Source organism: Condylura cristata, unplaced genomic scaffold (genome assembly GCF_000260355.1).
Source record: "Condylura cristata isolate star-nosed mole 26May11 unplaced genomic scaffold, ConCri1.0 scaffold00025, whole genome shotgun sequence".
Classification (NCBI taxonomy): Eukaryota; Metazoa; Chordata; class Mammalia; order Eulipotyphla; family Talpidae; genus Condylura; species Condylura cristata.
In genome coordinates, this window is record NW_004567126.1 from 15,123,308 (window position 1) to 15,136,452 (window position 13,145).

The window sequence follows — 13,145 nt, forward strand, 5'->3', positions numbered from 1 at the left end:
AAAATGTTTTAAACTAGAAATGGCTATATATATTACTTTTATTAGAGTAAAAGGGTGGTTTCAGACTGTAATGTAGAATAAGTTTGCTAATGTAAGAAAAGTACATGGAAGGAAGAAAAGTGAGAGTTGGTCTAAAAAGGAATAGGAGTCAGGTGACTCTCTGGAGCAGGTTAAGAATAAAATCCAGATAAGGGGGTAAGCACAGAAATAAGCTAATCATGATTTAATAATGTTTGCATGTTGAAGTGACATGCTTAGAGGGAAAAATATTGCTCTGAAGAATATTTTCAGGGAAACACACACATACAAAGACATGCACCCCAACAAACTGGAAACAGTGGAACTCATTAGTTTGCAGTTCTCTTCATGGTTTTCTTCAGAGCAAGTTTGACATCTTTGTTCCTTAGACTATAGATGAAGGGGTTCAACATGGGCACTATGTTGGTGTAAACTACTGAGAAAAACCTCCCCTGGCCCAAGGAGCCATCAGAAGAGGTCTTGAGATGTGTGAACATCCCAGAACCATAGAAAATGGCAACAGTCATGATGTGGGAACTGCAGGTGCTGAAGGCTTTGGACCAGCCCTGAGAGGATGACATGTGGAGGATATTGGAGAGGATCAGAGCATAAGAAATGAAAATAATGAGGGTGGACATTATTGCTGTTGTGTTCACCAGAGTGGAGTCCACCAGCTCATTGACATAGGTGCTGCTGCAGGAGAGCTGCTGGAGGGGGAAGATGTCACACATGTAATGGTTGATGATGTTGGCGTCACAAAAAGTCAGTCTGACCATGTCCCCTGTGTGGATTGTGGCGCAAACAAGTCCCAGCATATATGAACCAGATATCAGCAGAACACAGACCTGAGGGGACATGGTGACTGTGTACACGAGGGGCTTGCAGATGGCCACATAGCGGTCATAGGCCATGGCTGTCAGGACATAGCACTCAGCATAGACGAAGAAACAGAAAAAGAACAGCTGAGTCATGCATTCTGCAAAAGAGATGATGTTCATCTCTAACACGAAGCTCATCAGCATCTTAGGGGTAATGATGAAAGCATGGCACAGGTCTATGAAGGACAGGTTGAGGATGAAAAAGTACATGGGTGTGTGAAGGTGGGAGTTGAGACATATTAGATTAATTAGGCAAAAATTTCCTACCACGGTGACCATATAGTTCAACAAGAAGAGGAGGAAGAAGGGCAGTTGGAGTTGAGGCTGGTCTGTGATTCCTACCAGGATGAACTCAGTCACTGAAGAGCCATTTTCCACAGCCATTATCTGCAGTGGTGAGATCTGTGAGGAGATGGGAGAAGAATTAGGGCAGGACTCTGTTCCTTAGTTGACTTGTGGAGATTGTGGAGCTGCAGAGGGATGGTGGGGTAGCATTCTGGAAGAGCCAGAGCAAGGAATCCCTCTCTTCAACTTTCTCTCATCTGTTGATACCTTTCATGTTTTATTTTTTACTGTCTCCTAGTAGGGAACCCACCAGAGTGGTGTCCACATTTCATAGTTAAGAAAACAGCATCTTGAAGTGATGAATCAGCTGCTAAGGTCATAGAGCTTGGAGAACAAAGGAGCCAAGAGTGGTTTTGGATCATTTCCTATGTCATTTCCTGACGCTGACACAGGGCAGCTACTGTGACCACACTGTGTCCAGTACTCAGCCCTTTCTCTCCCTCCTACCCCTTAGACATCAGTGCTGGTTTCATGAAAGCACTTGAGTGTCCACTAGCATTCCCATCAGCACACCATGCCCCTCCTGCAGTCTTACCTCAGCCACGGTGAGCTGTTTAGGATGGGCAGGTGGTCCAGACCACCCTCCACTGTTGTAGCAGTGAGATGGAAACATCAGAACAAAGATTCAATCACCAAATTCCTTCTGCCTGGAGACCTTTCTTGACAGTCTTGAAAGTTCTTTTCCTCTATTGTTCTGAAGGGGATGATGATTTGGGTAAAGGTGGAGGCAACTAATTTTCTTTTTTAGGATTTGCATGTCTTCAGGTATAACAAATGAATGAACTCCCTGTCCTTAGACTGTCAGCTGGTTAATATTGTGACTTTTTCTTATTCTCTGTGGATCTCAGCAACTTGTTGAAGATTGAAAACAAAACTCCTTTAGGGTGAAGTTTGATCAGGTTCCAGAAAGAAGAAGTTATTGTCTGTGTTTACAGTCTTTGTCAATGAATTAACATTACTTCCTTTGGGATTCAATGGTCTGCATGTTCAGTTCACACTAGAGTTCCAAATCCTCTGTGCAGGGAGGGAGAGTCTCCTGTGTTTCCAGTTTTCCTGATTGAGGACAGAGTCATTATCATTTTCAGTACTTTTCTACATTTAAAAAAAAATATTTATGCATACAGAACCTGGGTACAGGCCAGAGGTGCAGGGCAGTGAGGGGATTCACCAGAGACAGAGTGGGGAGCATAACAGGCAGATCAATGAAGTACACTGCTGAGGGGAGCAGCGGGCGGGTCAGGAGAGGTCTGCCTCGCCATGTGGATCTCCTCTGGGCAGGTGGGAATTGAACTCATGCGGAAGTGGCTTTAGCTTCTCAGTGCTGTGCTTTAACCTGCTGCGCCACCAGGGAGGGCCACTTTTCTACATTTTAATGTGCGTTATCTAGTATATGTCCTAGTATTCATAAATCTTTATGTTTTCTGCATTTATAGAGACATAAAACAGGGAAATGTCTAGAATAGACTCCATAATCAGGGAAGCTGAATTCAAATTCCTCCACTATGTCACTGTGTTATCCTGATAAACTTTCTTAATGGCTGTTCCTTTTACCTCATCTAATTTATGTATTTAATGATAGCTCCTAATCCTAAAGATTCCTGTCTTCAGTCCACCAATAAGTAGTACATTCATTTTTTAGTATTTAATTTCTTAACTTCTATGCATTTTATATCAGGTATAGTTCTCATAGATTTTCCACCACCGTACCATCACCTTAGACCTTTATGTTTTTCCCAACTTTTGGCTTTTAGTTATATGGTTTAATAGTTTATAGTTATTTTGGTTTAATTTTTGCTTAATCTTGTTTTATTGTATTTTTAAATTATTATTACTACCCCCTCCTCAGTCCCTTATTTGATTTCCCTCTATTCCTCCTATAAGTGAAACCATCAATATTTTTATTTTACTTTCTGACTTATTTCACTGAGCATAATCCCTTCTAACGCCATGTTGCCACATATAGCATTAGATTATCTATTTTCTTTTCCTCAAAGTATTCCATTGTGTTTATGTACCACATCTTCTTGATCCAACCAATACATTTGGATTGTTTTACCTATTATTAATAATGCTGAAATAATTACAGGGATGAATATATACTTTTGAATTAATGTTTTTGTGTTCTTTGGGTAGATCCCTAGGAGTGGAATTGTTGGGTCAAATGGCAGATCTATTTTTAGCAATCTGAGGAACCTCCACATAGCTTTCCATACTGGTTGGACCAGTTTGCATTTCCACCAACTCCTTTTTCACCACATCCTCACCAACATTTGTTGTTGCTAGTTTTTTAATATGTGCCATTCTCACTGTTGCGAGGTGGTATTTCATTGTAGTTTTGATTTGCATTTCCCTGATTGTGAGAGATGTTGATTTTTTTTTATATGTTTGTTGGCCATTTGAATTTCATTTTTGGAAAAGTGTCTTGATTTCTACTGTCCATTTGTTGACTATATTATTTATTTTTCTTGAGTTGTGTGAGTTCTTTGTAAATTCAGCTATTTTGGTACTTGGAGTTTTCCTCTTTTCACTACCTGTAGGGAAAAAACTGTTTTAAAATCTTGGTGTGATTGATTAGTCCTGCCTTTATAATCTTGCTATTTTGAGATCCACTGCACCTGTAATAGAACAAAATCACTATAGTGAGATCTCATTATATTTACTAATTCTGCTCTTATAGTTACACAAGAGAAAAAGTCACTGGGGAGTAAATTTTTAGAATACTGCTTGACACATCTATTTCTGGAAATCTATTCTTTGCACAATTTGATGTAGAATTATCTCATAAAATGCAATACTCCTTTGACTGAAACCCCTCAATTTTACCACAAACTCCTCAGGCTGTTACAAAAAGCTGACTCTCTGTGTCCACAGCCTTACCTCCATGTCTATACTCTGATTTTCATTCCAGTGATATGAAGAGCATGAAGTGTTCTACTCACACATTCTATGTTCATAGTTGGATGAGTTTTATGTGCCTGAAATGTCTGCTCCCTTATTCTTCACGTGGATACCACCAACCCATTCTCCCAGATTCAGTGTGTCATCATTTGTGATAGGACCTTGCCTGACCTCCTCCCCTGTCCCAGTGCCTACACCCAGCCCTGTAGCCTTCTCCATATGCTGCACTGTGGTCTTGGGCATGCGGTCTTGTGTGTGGGCCATTGTCAGACACTTCATTCTCTTGCACTGTAAACTCTTAAGGGGCAAAGTTTCAGTTATTTTTTAAATCTCATATGATTAAAAGACTTCTAAAAGTTTATCTTTAATCTCATACTGTACATTTGCATCCCACTATTTCAGAATTAGTCCTCATCAGGTGCTTTAAGTTTAGGGATAGAGTATTTGGACAATTTACCTTCTTGTGTCATAAATATATTTCCTATCTCTTCATCCTCACTATTGCTTAGTGCTTGTTACATTAATATTTGTATTGACATAATTAAAAAAACAGTGATTACAAAAGCAGTGCCCATCTAAGTAGTAAACTATGTGGATTAATTTTCCTTCAGAAGCTTTGTTTTAGCTATGTAGTAAGTGGACTTGATTTTATTTTTGTTCCATTTCCTGTCTAATTTATCCCAATCTTTCCTGTGTGTTATGTAAATCATCTTTTAATATTTATAAAACTACTATGCCCTTAAAATATATATGATTATAGTGTAGCAAAAGCTTTCATAGTATTCATGGACAGTCTAAAATATATTTTTTAATCTGGTAAGATGCATCCTAAAAATAATGAACTTGATTCAAGACCCTTGCTGGTTGTAGCTCTGCCATCTCAACAGTTGCTCTTTTGCATGATGTTGGACAAAAATCTAATTGTAGTAGGGACACTACTAAATTCTTTATAATAATCCCAACCTTCTGAGACAAAAGTCCTGTTTGAAATATGAAGAAGTCAATTGAAGCCAAATGAGTTTTCTAAAGTCACAAGTAATGCAAAGTCATATTCAAGCACAGATCTTTATTGATGTAAATGAAATCCTCTTACAGTTCCATGCAGGGCAAAGAGAGTGAATACTGTACAAGCTAGAAGATGATATGTAGTCATCAACCAGATTTCATTATAATTTTCATTGTAGGTGAGACCAACTTTACTAAAAACAAAACAAACAAACAAAAACATTCATTTTCCTGGGAGTTACAGGGATGAGTTTTACTTCAGAATTGTTGAGATTGAGGATCATAGTGATGGTCTTCAATTTCAGTAATACATGGTCTTCTTCTTAGGTTTGTTTGTGTGTAGATAAGTAGACCCTATTCTCTCACAAGTATGTATCTTTTACTGCTCTGCCTAGCAATGTAAAGGTCACTCTTCTGCCTGAACTTTTTATTTAATATTTTAAAATGTTCTTTAATAGTTAGGTTATCCCTTAAGGGGAACATGGGCTATCATGACTTCACACAAAGAGGACTGTAAATTGTTCTGTGGGATTCCATGGACTTTTCATATATGTTAATTCCAAAAAAGGGAGAGGAAGAGAGAGAGAATATATAAATAAATGGTTTCATCCTTGAGTTGACAATGCATTTCAGGCTCCAAATTATCACCCTTCAAATAAGAGCACCCCAGAGATATTTTGGGCTTTTGAAATCGTAAAAAAATAAAAAAGGGGAAGTGAAGTAAGAAAAGACAAAATTCAGTGTCTGCCACTCAGTGCCAATACTTATAACTTGAGCTTTTTGTTGAGAGAGATGCATCTTTAAAAATGTGTATGACACCAAGAAAATGAACTCATACTTCACTACATAACTCCTGGTGAGTTTTTGCCAAATTACTGTTCTTAGTGGTACTGGAGAGAGCCAATCTGGGGAAGAATCTCTTTTTAGTTTTGGTCTTTTTTTTTTTTTTTAACATTCTCTTGTAATATGCAAAGCTTTATTTTAAATACATAAAATACAAATTTTATTTTTGACCTCTCTGACAATATCTGTTTTTCTTTATTCCATGAACAAAACCTTAAAAATTTATCTTTTCTTGAGCTACCAAAAAGAGCCACTTCAAATTGTTATGCTTACCTTGCAAATGGCCAAGAGGCGTTTGAAAAAAAATGTTCAACATCACTTATAATCAGGAAAATGAAAATCAAAATCACATGAGATATCATCTCACATCATAGAATGGCATATTAAAAAAAAAGTCCACAGCAAATGCTAGCATAGATGTGGAGAAAAAGGAACCTTCTTGCACTGCTGGTAGGATGAAGCCTGGTCCAACCACTGTGGGAAGGCTGTGGGGGACGACCCTCAAATTTCTAAAAATGGAGCTGCCATTGGACCCAGAAACTCCATTCCTAAAAGGATAGATTTATGCAAAAACATATTGCAGTGCTATTTACAACAGCTAAGATATGCAAACAAACTAAATCCCAAAAAACAGATGACTGGATCAAGAAATTGTAGTATATATACACAATGGAACGCTACTCAGCAATCAAAAAGGTAAACTTATGCCATTTGCAGCTACATGGAGCTGGAAGGGATTATGTTCTGTGAAATAAGTTTAAGGAAAAAAATATGAGATAGTTTCATATATAGGAAAATCAAAAATGGGGTCAGGAAAAAAAGGACAATGCTAGAAATAAACCATAAATCTCATGCATGTAGCAGGGGAAGGGAAGAGAAATGGGTCAAAAAAGGGAAGGGAAAAGCACAAAGACTGGTGATAATTCATGGGCAATGTGGTGGTTGGAACTTTATGGGGATTATTACTGAGGTGAGAAATAAAGCATTCTGCACAAATGAGCAACATGTATTACAAAAAATAAATTTGTTTCAGAAAAAAGCCAAATATTCAAAAGATTATTGTGATACACTAGGAAGTTCATTCAAACCAGGTACTTGGATATGTTATAATATAAATAACAATTTTTGTTATGTTAACTGAAGTATAGAAACTATTAAGAGTTGCTAGGTCTAAGTAGATGAAGTGAAATGTTCTATATCTATTAGACTAATTCAATGAATAGCTAATTCTTCAGACACACACAAATACAAATAGACATACAAACCTCTTCAGTCTTCAGTGAATTGACTGCTTAATTCTTTAAAACATGTAATGGGGAAGTAATCTCAAATTATTGTAAATCCTTTCAGAAACTAGATGAAGTGATAGCATCTTTTATGAGGCTATCATAATTCATAAATTCAAATTAGGCAAAAATTTGGAATAAAAATCAATATTCCTCCTGTACATAAGTGCAAAAATTACTTAGAAAATAACTAGTCTGGTATAGTGTCTTATAAAAAGGATGATGCTTTATAATTCCACAGGAAAGAAAAGTTGGTTTCACATCTGATAATTATTCTATAGAATTTATATTAGCAGAATTTAAGGAGGTGATAACAAGATTGGCTAAACAGCTGCTGAAAAAGCATTTCATCACATTGAAACCTAATAATCACAATTATCTCAGCAAAATAGGGCAAAAGAGAAATTTCTTCATTTAGAAAAGAAACAACGAATGTAATCATAATGTAAAATGTATACTCATATACTGTAAATAGTGTTTTAATAGAACACCCACTAACTTAATCATAATTATAACCATATTGTCAGGAAGAGAAGCGTATGTGTACAGTGAGGGGGTGGTGAAAAGATCAAAATCTTACATTCCAAAAGAACTCACATTAAGAAACCATCAAGGACATCTGAACATGAGATCAAGAGAATCTTACCAAATCCACAAAATTGAGAGGAAGGTCAGACCCAGACTTTCTAAGAGATGGGTCTTGGGGTATTGGCAGACTAGATGAAGAAGCAGAGGGAGAAGATGTTGCTTTCATTTAGTTTGCGAATGGCTTGGGTAGCTGGTGGTGCAGATATGCAGACACCTGACTACAGACAGTGCTGGGATCATAATGAAATGTTAGATGTGGCTTGGGACTCTTACGCATGAGACACATAAGTAGTCGTGACATAGGGCTGTCAGGGAGGTAGGTAGGGTTGAACCCACATAGGTGACTGCATCTCTCTCCCCTCAGTCTAAAGCCTTCATACGCTAGTGATGACAAACACATTCGCACAAACACAATGAGATCTTGGTTTCTGAATAAAATTCTGCAATACTGGATTTTCTGTTTCAGAGACAGGAACACTCAATGAGTGAATGTTCCCTTTTCTTTTTCATTCATCCCTTTTTCCACATCCTCCTCAGAATTTTATTTCTTTTCTTTTAGATATAGACATTGTCACAGGGGTAAGGAGCTATCTTATGTGGCTTTGAGTTACATTACTCTTGTAACTAGTATGTTGAGGCTATCTTTCACCATCTTTGAAGAAGTGGGGATTTATGTTTGTGTCACATTTTTTTTTTTTTGGCTGTTGAATAAGCATTTTATGTAATTGGAAATTTGTCCCTTGTGATACGTATTCTATAAGTATCTTTGGTGAAATATTTCTGGAGACAAAAGCATGTATCCACTTTGCATTAAGTTTTTGTGGCCCCCTCTATCTACTGCTGAGACTAGTGGGTAAAGGTATCTTTCCTAACTTTCCTTTCAGGCTGCATATAAATAATCCTTCATTAATCTATTTTCCTTCTTTTATGTTTCCTGTTGTTTATTCCTGAGAGACAAAGTGATAATGTGGAAAAGATATGAAACTGGAATTAAATCAGCTGTGTGTAAACCTGGGCGCAGCTCTGGTTTAGCTGAGTGACCTTAAACCAAATCTCTGAATTTGTTCTGTCCTTAAAACAGGACTCTTAAGGTTTGCATGACAGGTGGTGTCACTTTATGAATGCAGCAAATATTCAACCTCTCTTAATTAAAGTGAAAGTAGAAATTGAAATTACAGGTTTTCACTAGGTTCTACCCATCTAATTTTATTTTTTGAACAGAAGAAGAAAGGCAACCAACCTTGGCCAAGGGAGAATACTTTTGCACATGTGGGCAGAGAAGCAGCAAATGGAACTAGATGTCTTTGAAACCTCAGTGTGAATTTTATCTCATTCACTTATGGTGTATTCAAGCATTTTTAAAATATTAGGACAAAAGTGTTGATCAGCAGTTAGGATAATTGCAATCTTTTCTTCTATTAGATCAGACCACTTGACTAAGACTGTAAAATATAGCCATCTTTTACCCAAAATGTTTGTAACTTTCATCAATGGATATGGAGAATGTGTAAAGTTTGGAAAACCTCACTCAATTATAGCCAATTGGGGAAAAAAGTCATCTCTGAAATAGGGAATCCAAGGTCAAAATGTAGTCTCTGAACATTGTAAAATATGTAACATGGGGCTCTCCCTGGTGGGACAATGGATTGGAGTACAGCACTGCAAAGCTGGCTTTAGCCTCTTCCGTGTGAGTTTGATGTCCAGTCCCAGAGCTGACCCACATGGCAGGGCAGAACTCTCCTGACCCACATGGTGCTCCCCTCAACAGTGTACTGTGTCACTCTGCCTGTTTTGCTCCCCACTCTGACTATGGTGAATCCTCTCGCTGTCCTTGCACTTCTGGCCTGTACCCTGGTTCTGTATGCATAAATAAATAAATCTTAAAAAAAATATGCAACTTGATAATTTGAACTCTTTATGTAATCAAATCGAAAATCCTTAAGTGATTAAAACAGAGGGGTAATATATAATTATTTTTAGAGAAAACAAAGGAAATAATGTGAGAGTTTTCCATTATGTTTTATGATGTTTGAAAGTACTTGGAAGGAAGCAAAGTGGAAGACAGTCTAGAAGGGAGAGTCTGGAGCATGCTGTGAAGATAAAGGTCAAGTCAGTTTATGAGTAAGCACAGGGCTAAAAAAAATCAGGAGATTCAGTAATGTACTTGTAATTGCAATGACTTGTTAGAAAGAAAAAAATATTTAAAGGAAAATACTTGTTCAGAGGAAAACTCAGGAAGCAGTACTAATACAAATCAAGTACACACTCTTCTCCCCCATGCCCAGAAATGGTGGGACTGTTTAATTTGCAATTCTCTTCAGAGTTTTCTTCAGAGCAAGTTTGACATCCTTGTTCCTTAGACTATAGATGAAGGGGTTCAACATGGGCACTATGTTGGTATAAACTACTGAGAAAAACCTCCCCTGGCCCAAGGAGCCATCAGAAGAGGTCTTGAGATGTGTGAACATCCCAGAACCATAGAAAATGGCAACAGTCATGATGTGGGAACTGCAGGTGCTGAAGGCTTTGGACCAGCCCTGAGAGGATGACATGTGGAGGATATTGGAGAGGATCAGAGCATAAGAAATGAAAATAATGACGCTGGATATTATCACAACTGTGCTCACCAGAGTGGAGTCCACCAGCTCATTGACATAGGTGCTGCTGCAGGAGAGCTGCTGGAGGGGGAAGATGTCACACATGTAATGTTTGATGATGTTGGCGTCACAAAAGGTCAGTCTGACCATGTCCCCTGTGTGGACCATGGCGCCAGCAAACCCCATCACGTATGACCCCATCATCAGCAGAGCACAGACCTGAGGGGACATGGTGACTGTGTACATGAGGGGCTTGCAGATGGCCACGTAGCGGTCATAGGCCATGGCTGTCAGGACATAGCACTCAGAATGGACGAAGAAACAGAAAAAGAACAGCTGAGTCATGCATTCTGCAAAAGAGATGATGTTCTTCTCTAACACGAAGCTCATCAGCATCTTAGGGGTAATGATGAAAGCATGGCACAGGTCTATGAAGGACAGGTTGAGGATGAAAAAGTACATGGGTGTGTGAAGGTGGGAGTTGAGACATATTAGATTAATTAGGCAAAAATTTCCTACCACAGTGACCGTGTAGTTGAACAAGAAGAGGAGGAAGAAGGGCAGTTGGAGTTGAGGCTGGTCTGTGATTCCTACCAGGATGAACTCAGTCACTGAAGAGCCATTTTCCACAGCCATTATCTGCAGTGGTGAGATCTGTGAGGAGATGGGAGAAGAATTAGGGCAGGACTCTGATCCTTAGTTTTAAGAGAGGGGACTTGTGGAGCTGCAGAGGGATGATGGAGTAGCATTCTGGAAGAGCCAGAGCAAGGAATCCCTATGTTCAACCTCTCTCATCTGTCCATACCTTCCACATTTTTTAGATCTCAGCTCTGTCCCCTCATCTCCCCAAGCTGACACAACCAGGATGTCTTTCGTGTCTTTAATAGGTGCCCCAGGGTGTTGTCCACATTTCATAATTAAGACAGAATCTTGAAAGGATTAATCAGTGTCTGAGGTGCTATAGCTGGTTAGCAAAGAGCCAAGAATTGTTTTTGGATCATCCAATGTTATTTTCTGCTCAAGTGCAGCTACTGTGACCCCTCTGTGTCCAGTGCTCAGCCCTTTCTCTCCCTCTCACTCCTCAGTGACTGGCTTCATGAAAGCCTTGACTGTCCACTAGCATTCCTATCAGCACACCATGCCCATCATGCAGTCTTACCTCAGCAACAGTGAGCTGTTTAGGATGGACAGGTGGCCCAGGCCACTCTCCACTGTTGTAGCAGTGAAATGGAAACACCAAAACAGAGAAGATTCAATCACCAAATTCCTTCTGCCTGGGCATCTCTCTTGCCAATCTTGAGAATTCTTTCCTTCTGTTACTCTGAAGGAGGCAATGATTTATGTAAAGAAGAAAGCAACTCATTTTTTTTTTTTATGATTTGCATGTTCAAGGTCAAGCAAATGATTCACCTCTGTGTCTGGAACTATCAGCCGGCTATTATTGTGAGAGTTTCTTATTCTCTGTGGATCTTTGCAACCTGTTTGAAAATTGAATAATGTAGCTCTTTTGGATGCATTTGGTTCAGGTTCCAAAGGAAGAAATTTTTGAGTCTGTTTACAATCATTGTCAATGAAATCCTTTGGGATTTAATCTTCTCTGCATTTTCAGTTCACACTTTGAATGTCAAATCCTCTGTGCAGGGAGGGAGTAGCCTCCTGTGTTCCTAGTTATCCTCTGGAGCTTATGCTCTATCTACAAGAGGAGTGTTAAGGACTTTTTACCTTTTATGTGAGTGATCCAGTACATGTGCTAGTGTTTATGCATCATTTCTTGTCTTGTGTATTTATAGAGAAGTAAAACAGGGAAATGTCTAGAATAGACTCTATAATCAGGGAAGTTGAATTCAAATTCCTCCACTCTTACATTATGTGCCATCTTGATAAAGTTTCTTAATTTCTGTACCGTTTGCCTCATATTTATGTGTTTAATAATAGCTCCTAACCCCAAAGATTGCTCTGAGGATTGAACACTAGGAGCTGTAATATCCATGGAGAGCTCGTGGGCACATGATAGTAAACAGTCAGTTCCTTCCTTTCTATGTTTAGCTATGTCTCAGTAAAGGATGCTTCCCTAGGTTCACAGCTCCACGACCAACACGACCAACTGCTTCCAGAATTTTTCTTCCCATGCGGTCCCCAAACTACCTCTTGACATGTTTTTTTTTTTTTTTTAAATGAATGGTATCACCCTCTTCCTAGTTTACTGAACTAGGACAATGTGGAAATGCTGTGTCATCTGGGTTCCTATGTTCATGCTATCTGTTCATTTCTGATCACCTGTTTTTTTTTTAATGGTTAAATTTATTTCTATTTTACATCATTGTTCATTTCTGTACAATGTTTGCTTTCTCCTCTCAGATGTAGTCCCGTAGAGTCCCACCACCAAGTCACCTGTGCACCATCACCATAGTCCCTCGTGCTCTTCCTTCCCCTTTTTTGATCACTCTCCCTCTCCTTCCCCTGTAGAATGTTATTAATTTATAGTTGCCTGTTAATTTTGCTTCCCTCCCATCCCTTATTTTACTTCTATATTTCTCCTATAAGTAAAACCACCTGATATTTTTCTTTTTCCTTCTGACTTATTTCATTAAGCATAACCTCTCCCAATTCCATCCATGTTGCTGTGAATGGCATGAGTCTTTCTTTTTGATTGCTGAGTAGTATTCCATATTGTATATATACCACAT

The 13,145-nt window shown here is 38.6% G+C and overlaps 2 protein-coding genes across 2 annotated transcripts; both read right to left on the reverse strand.

The window, feature by feature from the left end:
- Positions 1–347: 347 nt before the first annotated feature.
- LOC101622905 (olfactory receptor 143-like) lies at positions 348–1,280 on the reverse strand. The gene has a single exon (XM_004688788.2). It carries the CDS (start codon positions 1,278–1,280, stop codon positions 348–350), a length of 933 nt encoding a protein of 310 aa, XP_004688845.1.
- Positions 1,281–10,161: 8,881 nt separating this feature from the next.
- Positions 10,162–11,094, reverse strand: LOC101623127 (olfactory receptor 143-like). The gene has a single exon (XM_004688789.2). It carries the CDS (start codon positions 11,092–11,094, stop codon positions 10,162–10,164), a length of 933 nt encoding a protein of 310 aa, XP_004688846.1.
- Between the last annotated feature and the right edge of the window lie 2,051 nt (positions 11,095–13,145).

What these genes read in the sequence shown, in the direction of transcription:
- LOC101622905 (XM_004688788.2), bottom strand. Translation starts at nt 1,280, where the DNA reads ATGGCTGTGGAAAATGGCTCTTCAGTGACTGAGTTCATCCTGGTAGGA.
- LOC101623127 (XM_004688789.2), bottom strand. Translation starts at nt 11,094, where the DNA reads ATGGCTGTGGAAAATGGCTCTTCAGTGACTGAGTTCATCCTGGTAGGA.